The sequence below is a fragment of the Chenopodium album genome, chromosome 7, assembly GCF_948465745.1.
Source record: "Chenopodium album chromosome 7, dcCheAlbu1.1, whole genome shotgun sequence".
Classification (NCBI taxonomy): Eukaryota; Viridiplantae; Streptophyta; class Magnoliopsida; order Caryophyllales; family Amaranthaceae; genus Chenopodium; species Chenopodium album.
This window is the reverse complement of record NC_137840.1, coordinates 53,151,120-53,169,986: the sequence shown is the minus strand read 5'-3', so window position 1 is coordinate 53,169,986 and position 18,867 is coordinate 53,151,120. Positions and strand designations below refer to the sequence as shown.

At 35.8% G+C, this 18,867-nt stretch overlaps 1 protein-coding gene across 2 annotated transcripts; it reads left to right on the top strand.

Annotated features, from left to right (window-relative positions):
- The first annotated feature begins 2,237 nt into the window (after positions 1-2,237).
- LOC145639061 (uncharacterized) lies at positions 2,238-18,511 on the top strand. Of its 2 annotated transcripts, none has more exons than XM_081690179.1 (11): positions 2,238-2,534; positions 2,640-5,670; positions 6,641-6,785; positions 6,882-6,964; positions 9,713-9,948; positions 10,424-10,510; positions 13,912-14,011; positions 15,642-15,852; positions 15,967-16,955; positions 17,719-18,063; positions 18,176-18,511. In XM_081690179.1, the coding sequence occupies exons 2-10, from the start codon at positions 2,809-2,811 to the stop codon at positions 17,737-17,739; spliced, it is 4,734 nt and encodes a 1,577-aa protein (XP_081546305.1). In that variant the 5' UTR covers positions 2,238-2,534; positions 2,640-2,808; the 3' UTR covers positions 17,740-18,063; positions 18,176-18,511. The 2 variants fall into 2 exon arrangements, with proteins under 2 accessions (XP_081546305.1, XP_081546306.1); XM_081690180.1 differs by having other exon boundaries at positions 18,148-18,511.
- The last annotated feature ends 356 nt before the right edge of the window (positions 18,512-18,867 follow it).

Below are 18,867 nucleotides of genomic sequence, written 5' to 3'. Positions count from 1 at the left end.
TTGGTCCTAAGTCGAAGTGACCTAGGTAAGGGCACGAATCCCTATGACCCTATTAATAGGGAGATTCACCCTTTTCTTGGGATACGGTCATTTATTACTCACAATCAATTCTCTAACATCAAAGAAAACACTTGATCTCGGAATTCGAGAAGATTTACTTTTACTTGCTTCATTTTTTTACCTTACTCCGAACACTTTCTAATAACTTAATCGTCGGAGGCGGAACTCCGACTGCACTAAGCTTCCGTTGGTTTGCAGGTAAATTGGAGGGAAATCAAGCTTAGTGACGTATCTCACTAGTAGGACACAAAAAACCCCAAAACAATAGTGTATTACTTATATGTTGCCAACCACCTTCCCTGCAGGCTGATTTTGTTAACGGATTACTATAGATATAGTTTCCATTTCCCAACCATCCTTTTCCCGCGATAATAATTATATTATATATTTTTTTGACAAGAATAATTATATTATTATTGAAAAACATCAATTAGTTTTTTTTAGGCAATTAATTAGAGTTTATTTAAACAAAGTACTCTGTATTTTTTTGTCAAATACTCCGTATAAAGTACTTAAAATGCCAATAAAAAAAATCTATCTATCTATAAATATACTAAAGTAGCAACCGCTGATGTCATCTTTCCCCCCTAAACCTGTACACGTGTCGACTTATTATGAAAAATTTTCCCGCCCAAAAGTGTATGGCTTATTTTAGAAAAAAATAATAATAAAAAAATTATCATGTGATAGTTTAGTTACATTGTACCTAAATAAATCATTTAAAGTTACAGCAGTAAACTATTACGAAGTATTTCCTAAAATAATGGGATTAAAATTGGTATAGTTGTTTTTGTATACTATACATTTTACATAAATCAATATTTAAATTACAAGTAATAAAAATAAACTGACTTCTATTTTCCTAAAAGGTAGGGATATAAACAGATAGTTGTTTTTCTACTTCGAATTCATATTAATGATTGGGTTGCTTCTTGATACAAGAATTTGGAATTTTTTTTTCAAACCATAATATTTTCTTAATACAAAAATTTTGTTTGTTTGTGTGTGTTTTCTTAGAGATCATCAACCTTAATATTTTTCCATACTATTGAACATGTTGTTGATGATACCTTTTTTTTTTTTTTTTTTTTTATAATTTATTTTAATTTATTTTAATTTTTTTCATTCAAAGATTGATAAATTGAACTTTGTAATATTTCTCTATATTTGATAATTTGGGTGTTGTTTCATTTAATTTTAAGTTGGCCACTACAGGTCAATTATATTGAAAGCGTTGAATGTATTATTAGTAAATATATCACTTAACAATATAGGCTTATGATTTTATCTATGGCAAAAATGTGGAAATATTAAAGTAAAATTAACATTAATTATCCGATTGATGTGTGATTTTTTTATGCATTACAAACTTAATACGGAGTACTATTTTAAGTAATATATTAATTAGTTACCTAACGCCTCACTCGAGAAGATTATTTGTAGAGTATATGTGCGTTCAACCCTACTCCTCCCGTTTAAGAATGATGTTCTTGTTTCGTAAATTGATGCAAATTTTTAACCATCTTTGATCGCAAATATCTTTAATCTCATACTAGCAAATTTCATAAAAGTTAGATATTAGTAATCTACTCACCAAAACGAATCAAACTAGATCTCACATAACTATATTTGTTCTTATAGATTAAGAGAAATTTAAAAGATTTTTTTTTTTAAAAGTCTAAAATTACAAACAAGAATATCATTGTGGAATGGTGAGAGTACAGTTTTATTTGTTTAAACCAACTGCACGAGGCTAATCTTGTATAAATTAAATTATCACCCACCATAATCTCTACATATTTCTTCTTTTAAAAAAAACCAATCCCTAAAGATTGAATTATAAATTGTCAACCCAAAAAAGCTTTATAATTGGGCTCTAAAATCTCAAGTCATAAACTTGAAAAAGGACCCCACTAAAAACCATTAAATATTTTGACACTATTTTCAAAATTCCAATTTTACGCAATGACTAAAGGAGAGAGAAACCAATTTTGGCCAAATTACAAGATTGGAGGGAAAATTGCAAAATTTATTTCTTTAAATGACCAAATTACCCCTTAATCTCTTCTTAAGTCCTATCATGTATGACTTTTGAAAGACAGTCCATTTTAGTATGCTAATCTTTTGGTCTTCACACTTCAACTATACGAGTAGTATAGAAGAGTATAGACATACTTCTGAATTTCCGGAATCCCCAAAAACAAAAAAAAAAAAAAAAAAGGAGAAAAAAAAGGAAAAGAATCCATTTTATTTAAAACCCACTTCCCCAAAATCAAAAATATTAAAAACCCCTTCATCTCCCTCTTTTTCTTTGTTTTTCTCTCTCCAAAACCCCAAATTTTCAAACCAAATTTGATGTAATTCGTTTTGTAATCGAAGAGAAGTTTACAAAGATTGAATTTTTCTAGTATCTTGGAACTTTTTCGTACATTATATTTCTGGGTTTTATCTGCATTCATAAGCTGCTTCTAGAGGTAATGATTTTATTTACTATATTTCTCTTTTTGCTGTTAGATTTCTTGTATTTTTTTGGTTTTTTGTTTTTTTTGATTTCTTTAAATTTTGTTTGGGTGTTTCAGTTTTATCTGGGTATTTGATAAGTGTTCAGATTTGGTGATCTTTTGCTGGTTGGTAGAAATATGAAGGTTGATTGATTTTGGGATTTCTGGAAGAGGTAATGAATTTCAGGGCTTAATTTTGAATTTGGGTATTGTGATTTTTTTTCTGGGTTTTTGTTGATTGAATGAGATGAGGGAAGGGTTGAGGTCAAGTAGTTCGAAGAAGGAGGATGTTAAGGTTGGTTTAGAACACAGTGTTAGTAATTTGAGAAGGGTTAAAATTCCTGATTTGAATTTAGAGGATGACCCCGATGATATTTTGAGCGAGGAAGTGGAGATATTAGGCTCTGAAGTGAGCAAGGCTGATGGGAAGTCGAATGGGGTAGTATGTGAGAAAGAAGGTGTTGGTGAGGATGAGGGTAAAGGAATGGAGGTTGAGGATGGAGGGGAGGTATATGCGACTCCGGAGTTCGAATGCAGCCGTGTTGTTGGAGTTGAGGGAGAGGTGGTGGCGGCGGAGGCAGTAGGTGATGTTGATTTAAGTATGGGGGTTTGTTCAACTAGGGGAATCAATGATGAAAAGAAAATTGATGAATTTTTTGAGAATGTAGGTGGAGAGGAGAAGGCAGCAGGAGTGGAGGGGTTAAAATGTTCTGTTGATTCTGATGACCGGGCTTTGGAGTCAGCTTTAGCTGTTGATAAGAAAAAGGGTTCAGGGGATGATGAAGGGCTGGTGCGTTCAAGTGTGGAGGGTTCTAGAAGTATAAATGGTAATTGTGATGGCGAGACTGAGGATATGGAAGAGCATGTAGATGCTGATCCTAAATTGTCCAAGGATTTGCAATCAAATCTTGATGCACAAATGGAATCTCCTGAGAAGGAAAGTGTTAGTGTGGGCATTAAATGCAAGTTTGATGAAGTTGATGGTTGTAAAGGATTCAAAAAAGAGGCCAAGCAAGAAAGGGTCCAAGTTGCTGCTAGAGTTTTGAGATCCAGGGTTGTGCCAGCTAATGGTTTGGGAGAGGAAACTGAAGGCAAGAGTATTGGATTCTTGCAAAGGAAAAGGAAGAGCGTAACTGATGGCCTTAAAGAAGCAGCAGTCGTAGTGGAAGATGAAAGTAGTAGATCAGCTTTGGAAAAGTCTTATGGTATTAGAAAAAGCAAGAGATCAACTGATAACTCTGGGGAGGAGTTAGTTGAGCCGAACAATGCTCGAGTTGTTTCTGAAATTGAGGATGAAAATGTGAACAATAAGCTGATTGGAAGTTCTGAAAGGAAGAGGAAGCGTGGTAGGCCAAAATTATCCAGAAATCACCCTGAAAAGGAGGTAAATCAGATTGATGAAGGACTGAACTCTGTTTCTAAAGTTGATGAGGAAGGTTTGGACAATAAATCTGCAAGTAGTTTTAAAAAGAAGAATAGACGTGGACGGCCCAGGAAATCTGCAAACGCCTTTGAAAATGAGAGAGTTGTTCCTAAGGTTGAAAATGAAGCTGGGAGGAACAACAATCCAGCAAGTTCAAAAAAGAAGGATGGACGTGGAAGGCCTAGGAAGTCTGCAAATTACCTTGAAAATGAGAAAGCTGCTCCTATAAAGGTTGAAAATGAAGGTGTAGACTTAAGCAACAGGTCTGTTGAAATTTTGACACCGAGGCGCATAAGTGGAAGGCCAAAGAGAACCGTTGATTACTCTGAAGAGCAAATAGCTCAAAAGAAGAAGAAACTCTCCTTTTCTAAAGTTGAAGATGAAGCTCCGGCTGAAGTTGAAGACAAGAGATTAAGTGACAGGTCAGTAAGAAAATCAAAAAAGAAGGGCAAGCGCGGAAGACCCAAGAAAGAGCCGGAAACTGATGCAGTGAAGATTGTTTGTCATGACAATGACAAGGTAAAGGGTGACAGGGATTTAAAAGTTTCTCCTGTAGCAGCTCCTGTCAGAAGAAGCAGACGGGACAGTCATCCTCCTAAAGTATCAGAGAAGCCTAGTGATGAAGTACCTCTTGAGAAGGTAGTTCGGTCAGGTAAAAAGGTCAATTTTGTCGGACTTGATAAAGACACAGTTGGAAGATCTTCAAAAGGTGAAGAAACTCCATTACCTGAAAACAATTCACCTGCAAAGCGCAAGAGAGCTGAAATAGCTGGGTCTCTTTCTAGTGAGAAAAATGCAATAAGAAACCAAATAGTTGAAATGCTTCTGAGTGCAGGCTGGACAATTGAATATAGACCCAGGAATGGCAGAGAGTATAAGGATGCAGTTTATGTTAATCATGAAGGAAAAACTCACTGGTCAGTTACTAAGGCATACAATTCACTTCAGCAAGAAGCTGAAGAGGGTAAGGCTGGTGAGAATTTTACCTTTAATCCATTACCAGCTGAGGTACTCAGCAAATTGTTTAGAATTGTATCCAAGACAAGATCAGACAAGAACAAGAAAAAAAAGAATAATCAAGATGGTGATACTTCTGATGAAGAAGGTTCTGCAAGTCGTAAGGCAGGAGCTAAGCAAAAACATTTTGCTCTAAAAGGAAAACCCTCAGTTCGGGTTGGGGCACAAGGTAGGAGGCGGTGTGCCTTGGTGGTGCGCAGGTCTAATCAGGATTCAACTTCAGAGATTGATGGAGCCATTGCTCATTCTGGAAAGCATAGTGTTCTTGCTTGGATGATTGATTTGGGCACTGTTAGTCTGGATGGAAAAGTGCATTATAAGAACCACCATGATGCTGAATCAGTACTCGAGGGAAGCATAACAAGAGATGGCATTCATTGTTGCTGTTGCAAGGAAATAATATCAGTTTCTGATTTTGAGAACCATGCAGGGAGCAAACTTTGCCAGCCCTATGAGAATATTTACCTTGAAAGTGGCTCTTCGCTACTACAATGTCTGCTGGATTCCTGGAACAAACAAGATGAGACTGGTCGTTTAGGGTTTCATGGTGTCAATGTTAATGTTGATGACCCAAATGACGATACCTGTGCAATCTGTGGAGATGGCGGGGACTTGATGTGCTGTGATGGCTGTCCGTCAACATTTCACCTGGACTGTTTAGATATTGAGGTACTTGTGCTATTGAATGTCCCCCCCCCCCCCCCCCCCCCTTCTCCCCCCTTTTTTTTAACCCTGTGGCTACTGACTTTGTGTTCTTAACTAGTATGTTTTGCCCATATTTCTTGTTCCTTCTCCCCTCCTAATTTAATTAGGGTGTGGGGTTGGATCGGTGGGTGGATATAGATTAGGGATTTAATCAACTTAGGCAATAATCTAAATATGCTTAGGGGTTATTACAGCTTTCTTGTTTAGCTGACATGTTAAGATTAAACATAATTTTTCCTGGTATGCGGAACATTTTATAAAATGTGCATTAGCTTCTTGTTAAGCAGACATATTCTTCTTAGATGTCGAAAAATTTCGGTTGTCAATTTTATTTCATTCGGTTTGGATTAGACATTTTCTTTGTAGAATTGTCTGATAGTTGCCAATTGCATATTTGTTACTGGTGTTAACAATAAAAACTATGCCTTAGTTTGAATTAGACATTTTCTTTGTAGAATTGGCTGTTAGTTGGCGATTGCATCACAATAAATTTTATGCTGAGTATCTGCATACTGGCAGTTATTGCTAATTAAGATATGTGCTATATTCTGTTAGGAGGCTATCAGCTTTTGCTACGTGAAGACTGCAGTGTATGTTAATGTTGACATTTTTCTATAAAAGTCTCATAGAATTATTGAAACTGTATCTCATTGAAACTATATTTTCGGTGAACAAAAGTATCTTATGTCATCCAAATTTTTTTATTGTAAGCTAAGTAACAAAATTTATTATTGTTCGTATGCAAATGTCTGGATTATGGACTAGCTGTGTTCAGATATGTGAGTTGCTGATTTTTTATTTGGACGTTGGATGTTTGAGCACTAATGTGGTATATGTTTTAAGTGTGTTGGTAAATGTTAGGTAACTCAGTCAGTAGAGGGACTAGAAAATAGTTACTTTTGATAGTTTATATCTTCTGTTTTTACATCTGCAGGAATTGCCTTTGGGTGAATGGCACTGTGTTTTTTGTTCGTGCAAATTTTGTGGTGTAGGTGGTGATTCTGCAACTGCAACAGAGGAAGTTGAGAGTGATACAGTCTCTTCTCAATTGGTCACTTGCACTTTTTGTGAGGAAAAATGTAACTGCCACAATTCTGTTTTCCAAATAGCTTCATTTTCTTGTAACTAACTGGCTAACAACTGTTATTGACAAGTTTCTGCTGTTTTCACTGTAGATCACAAATCATGTATCAGGGAGGAGGACGATCTCTCTGCCAAATCTCGAAGGCCATACTTTTGTGGGAGAAACTGTGCACAGGTTTGACAATTATTTTTATACTCCTTCCGTCCCATAATATAGTTCCTATTTATGTTTTTCATGATATTTAAGAAATAGAAGGAGAAAGTGAATAGAGTACATTTGTAAAATTGAAAAGTACAATCATAGACAAAAGTTAGAGAGAGAAAGTGGAAAAAAGTACAAGCCATGTGCAAAATTCAAGGGTAAATTAGGAAGTACAATGAATAAAGTTAAAAAAAGTGGGGGTCTAATGGTCTTTACATGCTTTCCAAATATAGAAATAGGAATAATATTTTGGTTCTCGAAAATAGGAAAACAAGAACTATATTATGGGACGGAGGGAGTATATTATTTCCTTTGGTTTTGCTGACACTCAAAATGAAGTGCTTCCATATCTTAGACAAAAGTTAGAGAGAACATGAAGCATGAAAATAGAATACATTAGTAAAAGTGAAAATTACAATCATAGACAAAAGTTAGAGAGAGAAAGTGGAAAAAGGTACAAGCCATGTGCAAAATTCAAGGGTAAATTAGGAAGTACAATGAATAAAGTTAAAAAAAGTGGGGGTCTAATGGTCTTTACATGCTTTCCAAAAATAGAAATAGGAATAATATTTTGGTTCTCGAAAATAGGAAAACAAGAACTATATTATGGGACGGAGGGAGTATATTATTTCCTTTGGTTTTGCTGACACTCAAAATGAAGTGCTTCTATATCTTCGATCTTGCCTGCTTCGTGGGTATAGAAGGGCCTGATTTAAAAGTTTGAGATGTTGGGATTTTAAATAAGGATGCCTTGTTAAATCTAAGTAGCTTATTAGAGCCACCTCATATGCAAGTATTATATTATGATATGATATGCAATTTGCCACTTTTTTTGTAAAATTGGGCTAAAATTACCTCTTTTGTGTTATAATCCACCTTTTCAGAATGCGTTCATTGGGGTTTAGAGTATTATGTAACACTGAGCTTATCTTATAGCATCTTTACGCCAAAGCATGAAATAATTATATGGAATATTGTTTTCTGTCATAGAATGCTGCTTACATTAACTCTGAATTTGGCTATTTATCTACTACCTCCGCTTCAGGTTCCTCGCAATAAAGGACATGTTTGCGGACTCTTAGGCAAAAGATTGAAAGCATGATTATTGAAAAATAAGGGTAAATGCTTAATTGTTAATCCAACCCAAAAAAAAAGGAAAAACAAATTCAACCTTAATTAAATAAATAATCCACCACCACCGACACCATCAAGCAACATCAAAACCAACCACCACCACCCTACATTACCGAAACCACCTACCGCCACCCATCACCACCCACGAACCCAACACCACCTACATACCCAACACCACCCACGAACAGCACCGAAGCGCTGCAGCAACCATTGTACCCACCACAATCAAAACCCGAAACCGACTACCCACCGTATCCAGCACAATCACAACCCCAAAACCACCATACCCAGCACAATCAAAACCCCAAAACCACCATACCCAGCACAATCAAAACCCCAAAACCACCATACCCCGCAGCAATCCATCGTACCTAGCACAATCAAAACCCCAAAACCAAACCCACGAACCCTCAATCAAAACCCAGCACCTTCAGTCGAACCCAGAACCCCAATCAAACCTACAATCGAAACCAAAACCAAACTCACAATCGAAACCAAAATTGAACCCTCAATCAAACCGACGCACCCACGATGTCACCGCACCCACGAACCTAGCAACCACGAACAAACCAACCACAAACCCACAAATTCTTCTCTATCATCAATTAAAGCTTTAATTGGTCAAATCTAACCGTCAAAACTCTTCAAAATTTAGCTCTTGAGTTTTGATGGTTAAATTTGATTATAAAACCTTCGATTTTGGGTTGCATTGACACTGAGGATGGTGGTGTTGGTGATGGTGGTAATTGCCATTAAAGAGTGGTTGGTAGGTGGTGGTTGCCATTAAAGATGGTGGTATTGGTGGTCGGTGGTAGTGGCGGTGGTTTCCATTGAAGGTGGTGGATTATGAAGGAAGAGAGAGAAAACTTATGAAGGAAGATGTTGAATTTAGATGGAGGGGAATGGATTTGGTGTTAAGGTGAAATTAATTAACCTTGGGGATTCATGTAATAGGATTAGATTTATAATTTAATTAGGATGTCTAAAAAAAAGTAAGGGTAAAATAGTCATTTTGTGGGCAAAAACTTACTAAATAAGGAAAGAAAAATATTTGTTGCAAGTAATGTGAAGTGACCATTTTAGGAAATTGTTGCGAGTAATATGAAGCGGAGGTAGTATTTGTTTAGTTCAGAGATGAGAAGCAATTACTCTTCCAATACATGATGAGATTGATAAATCCTTGATCTGTGTGCGATAACTATAAGCTACTTTACTTGGGTACAGAGGGAAAGCTTTTATTTCATATTTAGAAAGGGATTAAACTATAAATCACCTCAAGCCGAGGTTTCCTTAAACTGGTCTCTACTTGATCTCTCATATATTAATTACCTTTTTTCGTTATCTCACCAGCTCACCTTCATTACATATATGGTTTTCAGGACTTAGAAAAGAGTCTTTCAGTATTACAGAACTTGGTTATTAAGTGGCTAACTTTTACATGTGTTGGCAGTGTGTTAATCTGCTGACTGCTTTGGGAATATACTTCATGATTTCTGCCTTGTTATACTCTACACCTTCATAATATTTAACTTTTGTTTTGTTAAGTTGTGTAACCAATATAATTCTAACTACTACTTTTGCGTGTAGATGTCTGAGCGGTTAAAGAGTCTTCTTGGAGCAAAATATGATTTGGGAGATGGATATTCGTGGACTCTACTTCAACGGTCTGACTTCAAAGAAGAATCTGTTATCTTGGAACCCCAAAAGATTCAAAACAATTCTAAATTGGCTGTGGCTCTCTCTGTCATGGAGGAATGTTTTTTGCCTATCATTGACCAAAGAAGTGGTGTCAATTTGATACGCCATGTCATCTATAGCTGTGGGTAAGAACTTGTCCATTGTTTTATGCAAGTTATTCATGTGTGTATCCTGTTATTTCTTCCTTCAGTTTTGTTTTCTTTTTCTGCAAGAGTTCCATTCTCATCATCCTTCTCATATGCACGTTAATTCTGTAATTTCTTGAATAAGGTAATCTATGACTTTCTGGAGTTTCCCCATTTATATATCATCTGTAACTCTGGGTGTCTTTTGTTGTCACTTTTTCAATCATTTGTTAGGCCTATATTCTTATGTATTTGCTATATTCAATGTTGTAATCTTATTGTACATATCTTGAAACTAATTCTTCTAGTCTTGCTTCTCATAGCTGTGTATTTCCCTTATTGTTCTATTAGTGAGTCCTATACTTTTATGTGTTCTAATGCCTAATAGTTCATTGGCTTTTTTATACAATCCACTTGCTCAGATTTTTTTTTTTTGTCTATCTTTTCCTGATGTGTTTTGGTCCTCTTCATGCAGGTCGAATTTTAACCGATTAAATTTTAGCAGCTTTTTAACTGTTGTATTAGAGAAAGGAGATGAAGTTATATCTGCAGCTTCCATCAGGTAGTTCTGTTTAGAAATAAATCCACTGGGCATGTTCTTCTCAAGTTGCTATCTACTAAGCCCTTGTTTCGAGTTAGTTTGATAACAAGAATAAAAACTATGAAATTAGTTTTTGGTATTGTTGCTTTGCAGTCTTGGATAGTTATATACTTATTGGTAGAAGGTAGGTAACTTTGAATGATATGTAACTTTTGGAGGTTGGGGAGGGGAAATAGAGATGTTATAGACTTAAATGGATTATACGAGATATAAAGACAACTAAATGAAAATCTACAAGAAAGATTAATATAGGAGGGAGATATTTTATCTTTATATTCTCAACCAATTTAATCGCTACATAGTAATTATGCACAATTTTATAAATCGAAGAACATTGTGTGTCTTTGTGTCTTTTTTCTTTTCCTGGTTTAAGATTTGTAACTTGTAACAGATATAACTGTTAGTTTTGATGTCTTCTTGAAGCCAGCCCTCCTTATCACATGCTTGGTACTCTTTAAGTATGATCTTTAATCCTGTAACCTTCTTCCAATGCCCCTAATAACATAGTTTGAGTTTTCTAAAAGATATATTAGAATTTTAGAAACATTTCTTATCCCTCTTACTTGACAGTTTTTGTCTACTTTTTATTACGACCAACAATCACCTTGGATATTTATAAGGGTGGTTTTGGTTACTGGTTAAATCTTGGTATTGAGATTGTCTGAATTGGGGAAAAGTTATGAGATACATGACAGTGGATGGAGTTTCCTTTTTTGGATGAGCAATATGATATGTACTAGGAAGTTGCAAGTCTTGTAACTGAATTGATTTAGAGGAACCACCGTTGCTCTATCCTTGCCCTTACTTAACATTTTTTTTAAATAATTTTTTTTAATCTGCTCTTTGCCTCTTTCCCTTGAATTTTAATTTAAAAATTTATCAATATGATCTTTCTCTCTTGCTGGAATTTCCAAATATTCCAAATATTGAAGATGAGCTGTCTTTTGTACTCACTTCTAGATTTTGAATCCTAGTTTATCTCTCAGTTGGTTTATGGATCGAGCATCAGAGGTTTAGGCAAAAATGATATTTTGATGTGGATGTTTTAGATGATGTGTAGCAAGGTGTCCAAACAGTTCTGAACATCTCCTTTGTTATTAAAAGATGTGTGATTCTTTTATCTATGATTTGGAAGACTCATTGTCTTAGTTGTGCTGTGTGTAAAGGAAAAATTGACAGGAATATTATGACCTTTGCTCGATCCGCCATAAATAAAACACCTTTTGATAATCCTCCTATAAAACGACCTTTGCACACGATCTTTCATAAATGGGGCAAAACTGCTTGGTAATCGTTTAATGGGTTAGTATAACACGTGTCACTTTGTAATTGGTTTACTTAATTATTTTATTTTTATAAAAATGATTTTAATAAAAAAAAAAATTGATTTTAATTAACAAAAAAAAAAAAAAATTCCCTCAATTCCCATGAACCCCCACCTATCCCCCCACTGTCACGACCTCACCATAAAGGCCTGGTGGTTGGGTCTGGTGGTTACGTTTAGGGTGAGTAGAAGAGAGAGAGGTGGGAAAGGTATCAGATCTGGGATGAGAAGGAGAAAGAGGTGGACGGGTTTGGCCTATGAAGGAGAGAGAGGTGGTAGGTTTGGGCTGCGAAGGAGAGGGAGAGGTATCGGGTCTGGACGGAGTTGGCGGGGCTGCCAGAATTGGAAGGGGAAGGGGTTGTGGTGGTCGGATATTGGAAGCTTAAATTGCTTTGTTAATTAGTGGCCGAAGTTTTCGCCGCTGCTTAATTATGTGTGATGGTTGTTGGTGAAGGTGGAATGGTGGCTGAGATTAGCTCAGTGATGGTGGGCACGCAGGGGTTGCGGGTTGCTTGAGGTGCTGCTGGGCAGTTTTGTGCGACTGTTCGGCTGCGGCATGGTGGTGGAAATGTGGAGGTAGGAGTTGTGCGGTGTTGAGAGAAGGTGGGGCTGTGATTCTGTGAGGTCTATGGTGGCTGGGTGGTTATGGTGGCCTGAGGTGGAGCTGGTTGTGAGGTGAGGTGGCTTTGGGTGGCCAGAGAAATGTTCAGAGCAGATGCTGAACGTGAGGGTTTTTTTTATTTTATTTTATTTTATTTTTTTTTAAAAATTAATATCATTAATTTAAAAGAAATATGTTAAAATTAAAATTAAAATATTGTAACTAATTGTAATGTGACACATGTCCTTCATTAACCTATTAAACAAATTACCAGTTTTTTATCCTATTTTTGGAAGATGATGTGCAAAGGTCATTTTATTGGGGGATTATCAAAAGATCGTTTTATTAATGGCGGAAGGTCATAATATTCCTGTCAAATTTTTCTTTCTTAAAATCAAGTCCTCTAATTTAATTTTAACCAAAGTGCGGTGATGTCTAGAAATGTTGTCTAAAGTGCTGTAATTGAAATTCGGCTTCAGTTTATTTGAGTGTATCCAAGAACAACTAGGAGCATACACTCTGTATTAAGAATGTAAATGTTTAATTTTTTTTGTTTAACTATGATTTGCTAGGAACCATAAAAATCACAAATCTGAATTAAAAAAGAGGTTAGTATTCAGTGTGCATCCTTTGATTCTCCCTGCCCTTTCCTTACCTTGAATGGTTTTGCATTGGACCCTCAATACCTTGTTACTATTTTCTCCTTACTAATTTGCTTCTTTTACGATGTCTTTGAATTGCATGTTATACGTAAAGGGGGCGGAGAGAAGGGAGTTTGTGTTTTCCATCCTAAAATTTACGTTATTGGAAGATTTGATTTATGAAATGGAATAAAATCTGAATTCTTCCCACAATCTATAAGCATTTAACTATTTAAGAGGAACATTGTATTCAAACGCAATATTAGACTGTTTCCTTTCTGTAAAGTAAGATTGTGTATGATATGTGAATCATAAATTGATGGGTTACCATATCCATCTTGTATGTTGTATCATGAGATTTCTATTGCATAAGCTTGCAAACTTCCTGGCTATCTACCCCCCTTTCATGCATCAATTTGTGATTGGCTGATTTTTTGCGTTTAGAATCTGTTGGAAACAGCCCCTTAATTATGGCTGGGGGTTAGATGCACATATCTAGCTGGCCAGAATCCTATTTAAATGGGTGATGTTTGGTTTAGTTTTCGAGTAGGTGGTAGAATAAGTTTTCTTTCGTTGGCATGTGCTTCTTACAAAATTACGAGTAAAACAAGAAACTTCACAAGTTTAATTTTGGATGTCAAGGTGCATTTTGTATCTTGCTGTAGTGATGACGATCTTATTTTTCTAAGATGCATTTTTTGCAAAGCCTACGTATTTTCACAGCTCACCTATATATGTACTGTTCACACCCAAATACCAACCGTTGCATTTTTTTTTCCCCATTTGTGTTGAGCAGAATTCGTGGGAAGCAGCTTGCAGAAATGCCATTTATTGGCACACGTAATGTTTACAGGCGCAAAGGAATGTGCAGACGTCTACTTGCTGCAATTGGACAGGTGCGTTGACCACCTCTAATGCCTCATGTTGCCATATTGGGTCAACTCTTAGTTGTCTTTTTGAGAGTTCTTATTATTGATGTGATTGTTGACCACCTCGGTGATGATTCTGTGTGTTGCTGAATTTTATTGAGCTATAAATTGATTTAAATGCATACAAATTGTTCAATATTATTTTCATTTCTCTTGACGGGCTACCTATAATTTGTGGGGTAAATCACAAAAGCTTTGGAAACTGGAACTTGGAAACATTGTGGAATTAACATCAAGAAATTCACTTGATTTCCATTTGTTTAAGGGAAATGCTGCAATCACTTGATCGAGTTGATGTATTATCCATGTTACACAACTAGGAGATTATTTATAACTTTTGTTCACCTATGGTTCTTCATATACTTCCTCCGTTTTGCTATTATTACCCCACTTGCCTTGTAAGGAAGTTTCATAAATATTGCACCATACCAATTATGGACACTTGTTTCTTTATTTATGTTTACAATCACATAAGCAATTTTGTATTTTTTTTCCTCTCTTCCTTTTTCCCACTACCAAGAACTTTATATACTTCCTCCATTTTGCTATTATTACACCACTTGCCTTGTAAGGAAGTTTCATAAATATTGCACCATACCAATTATGGACACTTGTTTCTTTATTTATGTTTACAATCACATAAGCAATTTTGTATTTTTTTTCCTCTCTTCCTTTTTCCCACTACCAAGAACTTTATATACTTCCTCCATTTTGCTATTATTACACCACTTGCCTTGTAAGGAAGTTTCATAAATATTGCACCATACCAATTATGGACACTTGTTTCTTTATTTATGTTTACAATCACATAAGCAATTTTGTATTTTTTTTTCCTCTCTTCCTTTTTCCCACTACCAAGAACTTTATATACTTCCTCCATTTTGCTATTATTACACCACTTGCCTTGTAAGGAAGTTTCATAAATATTGCACCATACCAATTATGGACACTTGTTTCTTTATTTATGTTTACAATCACATAAGCAATTTTGTATTTTTTTTCCTCTCTTCCTTTTTCCCACTACCAAGAACTTCATATACTTCCTCCATTTTGCTATTATTACACCACTTGCCTTGTAAGGAAGTTTCATAAATATTACACCATACCAATTATGGACACTTGTTTCTTTATTTATGTTTACAATCACATAAGCAATTTTGTATTTTTTCATCTCTTCCTTTTTCCCACTACCAAGAATATTGCCCCACCTCCCCCCCCATGATGGTATATTACTTGAACGGAGGAAGTATTGAAAATTGCAGTAATGGGGGGATTACTTGTGTTTCTTGGCTAGGCTTTGTGATACCATAAGAAGATCTAGGTTTCTGGTAATATTCTCTTACTGACTGTTGAGGCTGTGGGGACTTTTTTCATACTGAAGGCTGATCAATCCTCTGTTGGTGAAAAAGCATAGAGCGGACTTGTAGTGTTTTTTTACATGCCCTTTATTTTCTTGGTTGATTAATGGTTGGTGATACTTGTAGCATATTTTTTGAAGATATGCAATAGAGGATATTGTAGTATCATTTAAGCACGTCTTACAACCTTGCATTGCAACTCTTGTATCTCAAATTTTTAATATCTTTATCATGTTCAGGCTCTTGGCACTCTAGAGATTGAGAACCTGGTCATCCCTGCTATTACTGAACTTATGAATACATGGACTTCAGTATTTGGTTTCAACCCTCTAGAAGAATCTATAAGAAGGGAAATGAGATCAATGAATATGTTGGTATTTGCGCACACTGATATGCTGCAAAAACCGATTGTAAATCAACAGTTTGCTGAGAAAAGCACATCCTTTATAGGTTTGTATATTTTTTAATCATCTCTAGTTTGCATATTTCTTAATTTTGTAGATGCTTTTCTAAATAAAACCCTGATCTCTATTATGAAATTGATTTTATTTATTAACTTATCAGAGAAAGATGCGGATTCTGGTGTATCTCAGAATGACCAGATAGACTGTCCTGCTGTTAAAACTGATGCTGATAAACCTGAGATTGATGATGGCTGTTTGAATGGTAAATTTGACTTGAATTGTGTTGCTCCCAATGCCCCTGACTCGTCGTCTGATGAAAAATGTCTGGTTCATCCTGATTCTGATGCTGAGAACTGTGAAGATGATGTAAAAAGAAGAATGAATTACGGAGATGATAAAAATGATGATGGCCGAACTGGGGTGTCTGATATTGTAATGAATTCTTCTGAGCTTAGGACCCTGCATCCTGACTTGAATTTGATGGCGGAAACTGATTCTTTTTCTGATGAGAAAAGTCATGGCTGTCATGGTCCTGATACTATGAACTTTGACGAGGTAGCAAAAAGTACCTCAAATTCTTCTGGTCTTACTAATGTCAAGGAGTGCTGTACCGTTGAAAGTGACGATGATCAAAATGGGGATTCTACTTCTGTCAGAAGTTCTGAGGAAAAGGTTCTTAAATATGACTTGAATTTAGAGGGAAAGGTCTTGGAGGACGATGACAGTTTGCGTTCCAATTCGACAAGTGTTGGAGCCCCATTTTCCAGACTAGATGGGCAAGAATCAATTGACCATGTGACAACGCAAGGAAATGATAACCTATTGGAAGTGACTAACTGTTGTAGCAGCCCAAATGTAGATGGTGAAACAGGGCCTTCAGGTTTTCCTGCAGCTGGTCAGGTGTCAGAAATAAAATGCTCTGAAGTTGAGACAAGTAAAGCTAATGATTTGGGATCCAATACTGGGGACCTTACTGCTGGAGCTGAGTTGCTTACAAAATCTACCAAGTGTTCTGACTCTGAGTCTAAAAATTCATTAGTAGTGTGCACTAGGGTCGCACAGGTCACTACTGAGTCCTCGTGTAATCTAAGCTCTGCTGCTGGTGAGAGCTGTGTTGCTGGTGTATTTCATGGCAGTGGCATGGCTAAGGTAATACTGCACAGCATTACTAAGATTAAGCTTGCCTTGTTTTAAATCTTTAGCCAATCTTTAATTATAGTTAGTTGGCTGTGATGTGCCTCTTAAATAGTAGCCTTTTATTGATTTTGTGGAAAAATGCATTTCTTGCTCATCTTGCTAACTTGGCTAGTATTATCAGATTTCATTTTTATTAATTCCCTTTTTTTTTTTACAAATAATCAACCACTTATACTTTATTTTTGTACGGAGTTAGGCAATACAATTTAACTGTCCATTATTATAGAATTTTGACATCTTCACTTAACCAATGTAGTAATTCTGTGGAATTAAGGCCTTAAGTGAGAAAGTTCAAAAATTGACATACTAATTTAGCGTTTTAGCAAGTGACCTACTCTATTATTTTTGGAAGGACTGTGAACTGTGGCCCTTATTTTGTTTGTTTTTTTTGCTGAGGGTTGTTTTTTTGTTTTTGTTTTTGTTTTTTTTTGATAATTAGATAGAAATTCTCAATATTTTTTTGACTTAAGCTCCCTGCCTCTCCATTCTTCACACAAATTATTCATCCACCATATGAGCCATCTTCATATCCTTGTACCTCTTGATGTGTCATATGAGTACGAAAACAAATGTCTAGTGCATGCAAAAAGGCCTTTCCTCTGAGATTTAGCTTATTTACTTGGTATTTAGTTATTCAATTTATAACTTACATCTCCGTTTATGTGGTTGAATATATATTTTTTTTCTGCATTTAATCCATTGAAAACTTTTGCAGGTTGGTCCAACAAAATCTTAGGTGAAGAGAGATCTCAAGGTGAAAGTAGATACGCCATTGTATAAATCTTTTAGTAGGCAGATTAAAGACCGACCATAGCTCATTCACACCTTGTTCATAGCCTGTGCAGTTAGTATGTTGTAGTTTGCAGTTTTATCTTCATTTTCTTCTTGTCCTTTGCGACCCCCTTATATGACCGAATCTGAGAAGCAAATCATTAAACGAGGAGCATGAATGGGGAATTATTGTACCATTACCAGTGTACATTTTGGTATAGTATTAGCATTATGACAGTGACCAGTTTTCAGTATCTTGACAGGAAGGCAGATAATCTTAGACCTTTAGGTATGCACATTCTTTTCTTTGTTGCATTGTTTTTCAATTTACTCTGATTGTACTGAGTTCAGGGTCTCCAATGACTATATCCAGGGTTGATGAATCCTTTGCTTACGTGCAGATTGCTGACCATTTTTTACAATACTCAACGCAGCAAAAGTCCTCTTGCAAGGGTTGCTGTCTTTTGATATGAAACATTGCAGACGCCATTGTTAGTTGATTCAAACATTCATTTGGCGGACTTTAGTTATTGTACATTCCATGAACTCCTTATGGGATCCTTTTGAGTAGCTAGGCACATCCTTTACATAGGCTAAGAGGGCCACAGTATAGTTATGTTTAAGAGTATCATCTTAGGTTATCATTCTATGGCCCCTTGCTTTTGTTTTTTGTAAATGGAAAGAAGAAACAATGAAACAGGCTCTTTTGCTGATTTTATACAGTAACAATTTCTCGAGCTTTGCTTACCAATGTATGTTGTAACTGTTGACTTTGCGCCTCCTATAACAGCCAGTCCTTGTTTCAGGCGACCAGAGCATAGAGCGAGACAATTATTGGAAAATGTACACTCATAATTGGATATGGGAGCGTAAAATTCAGTTTCGAGTGTGAGTCATTGTATTGCTTGGTGCAAAGACCATTTTAAAACTATCTTTGTTTTTTTTATTACGGTTCATGGAGTTTTAATTTAATTCACCATATACAATCAAAAACTTTCTAATTTAACATGCCATTAAGTTCCTGTGAAATGTCATAAAATACCTTTTTTATAACTGCCTTTGGCAAACCGTTTGGGATATTATACTAATTCAC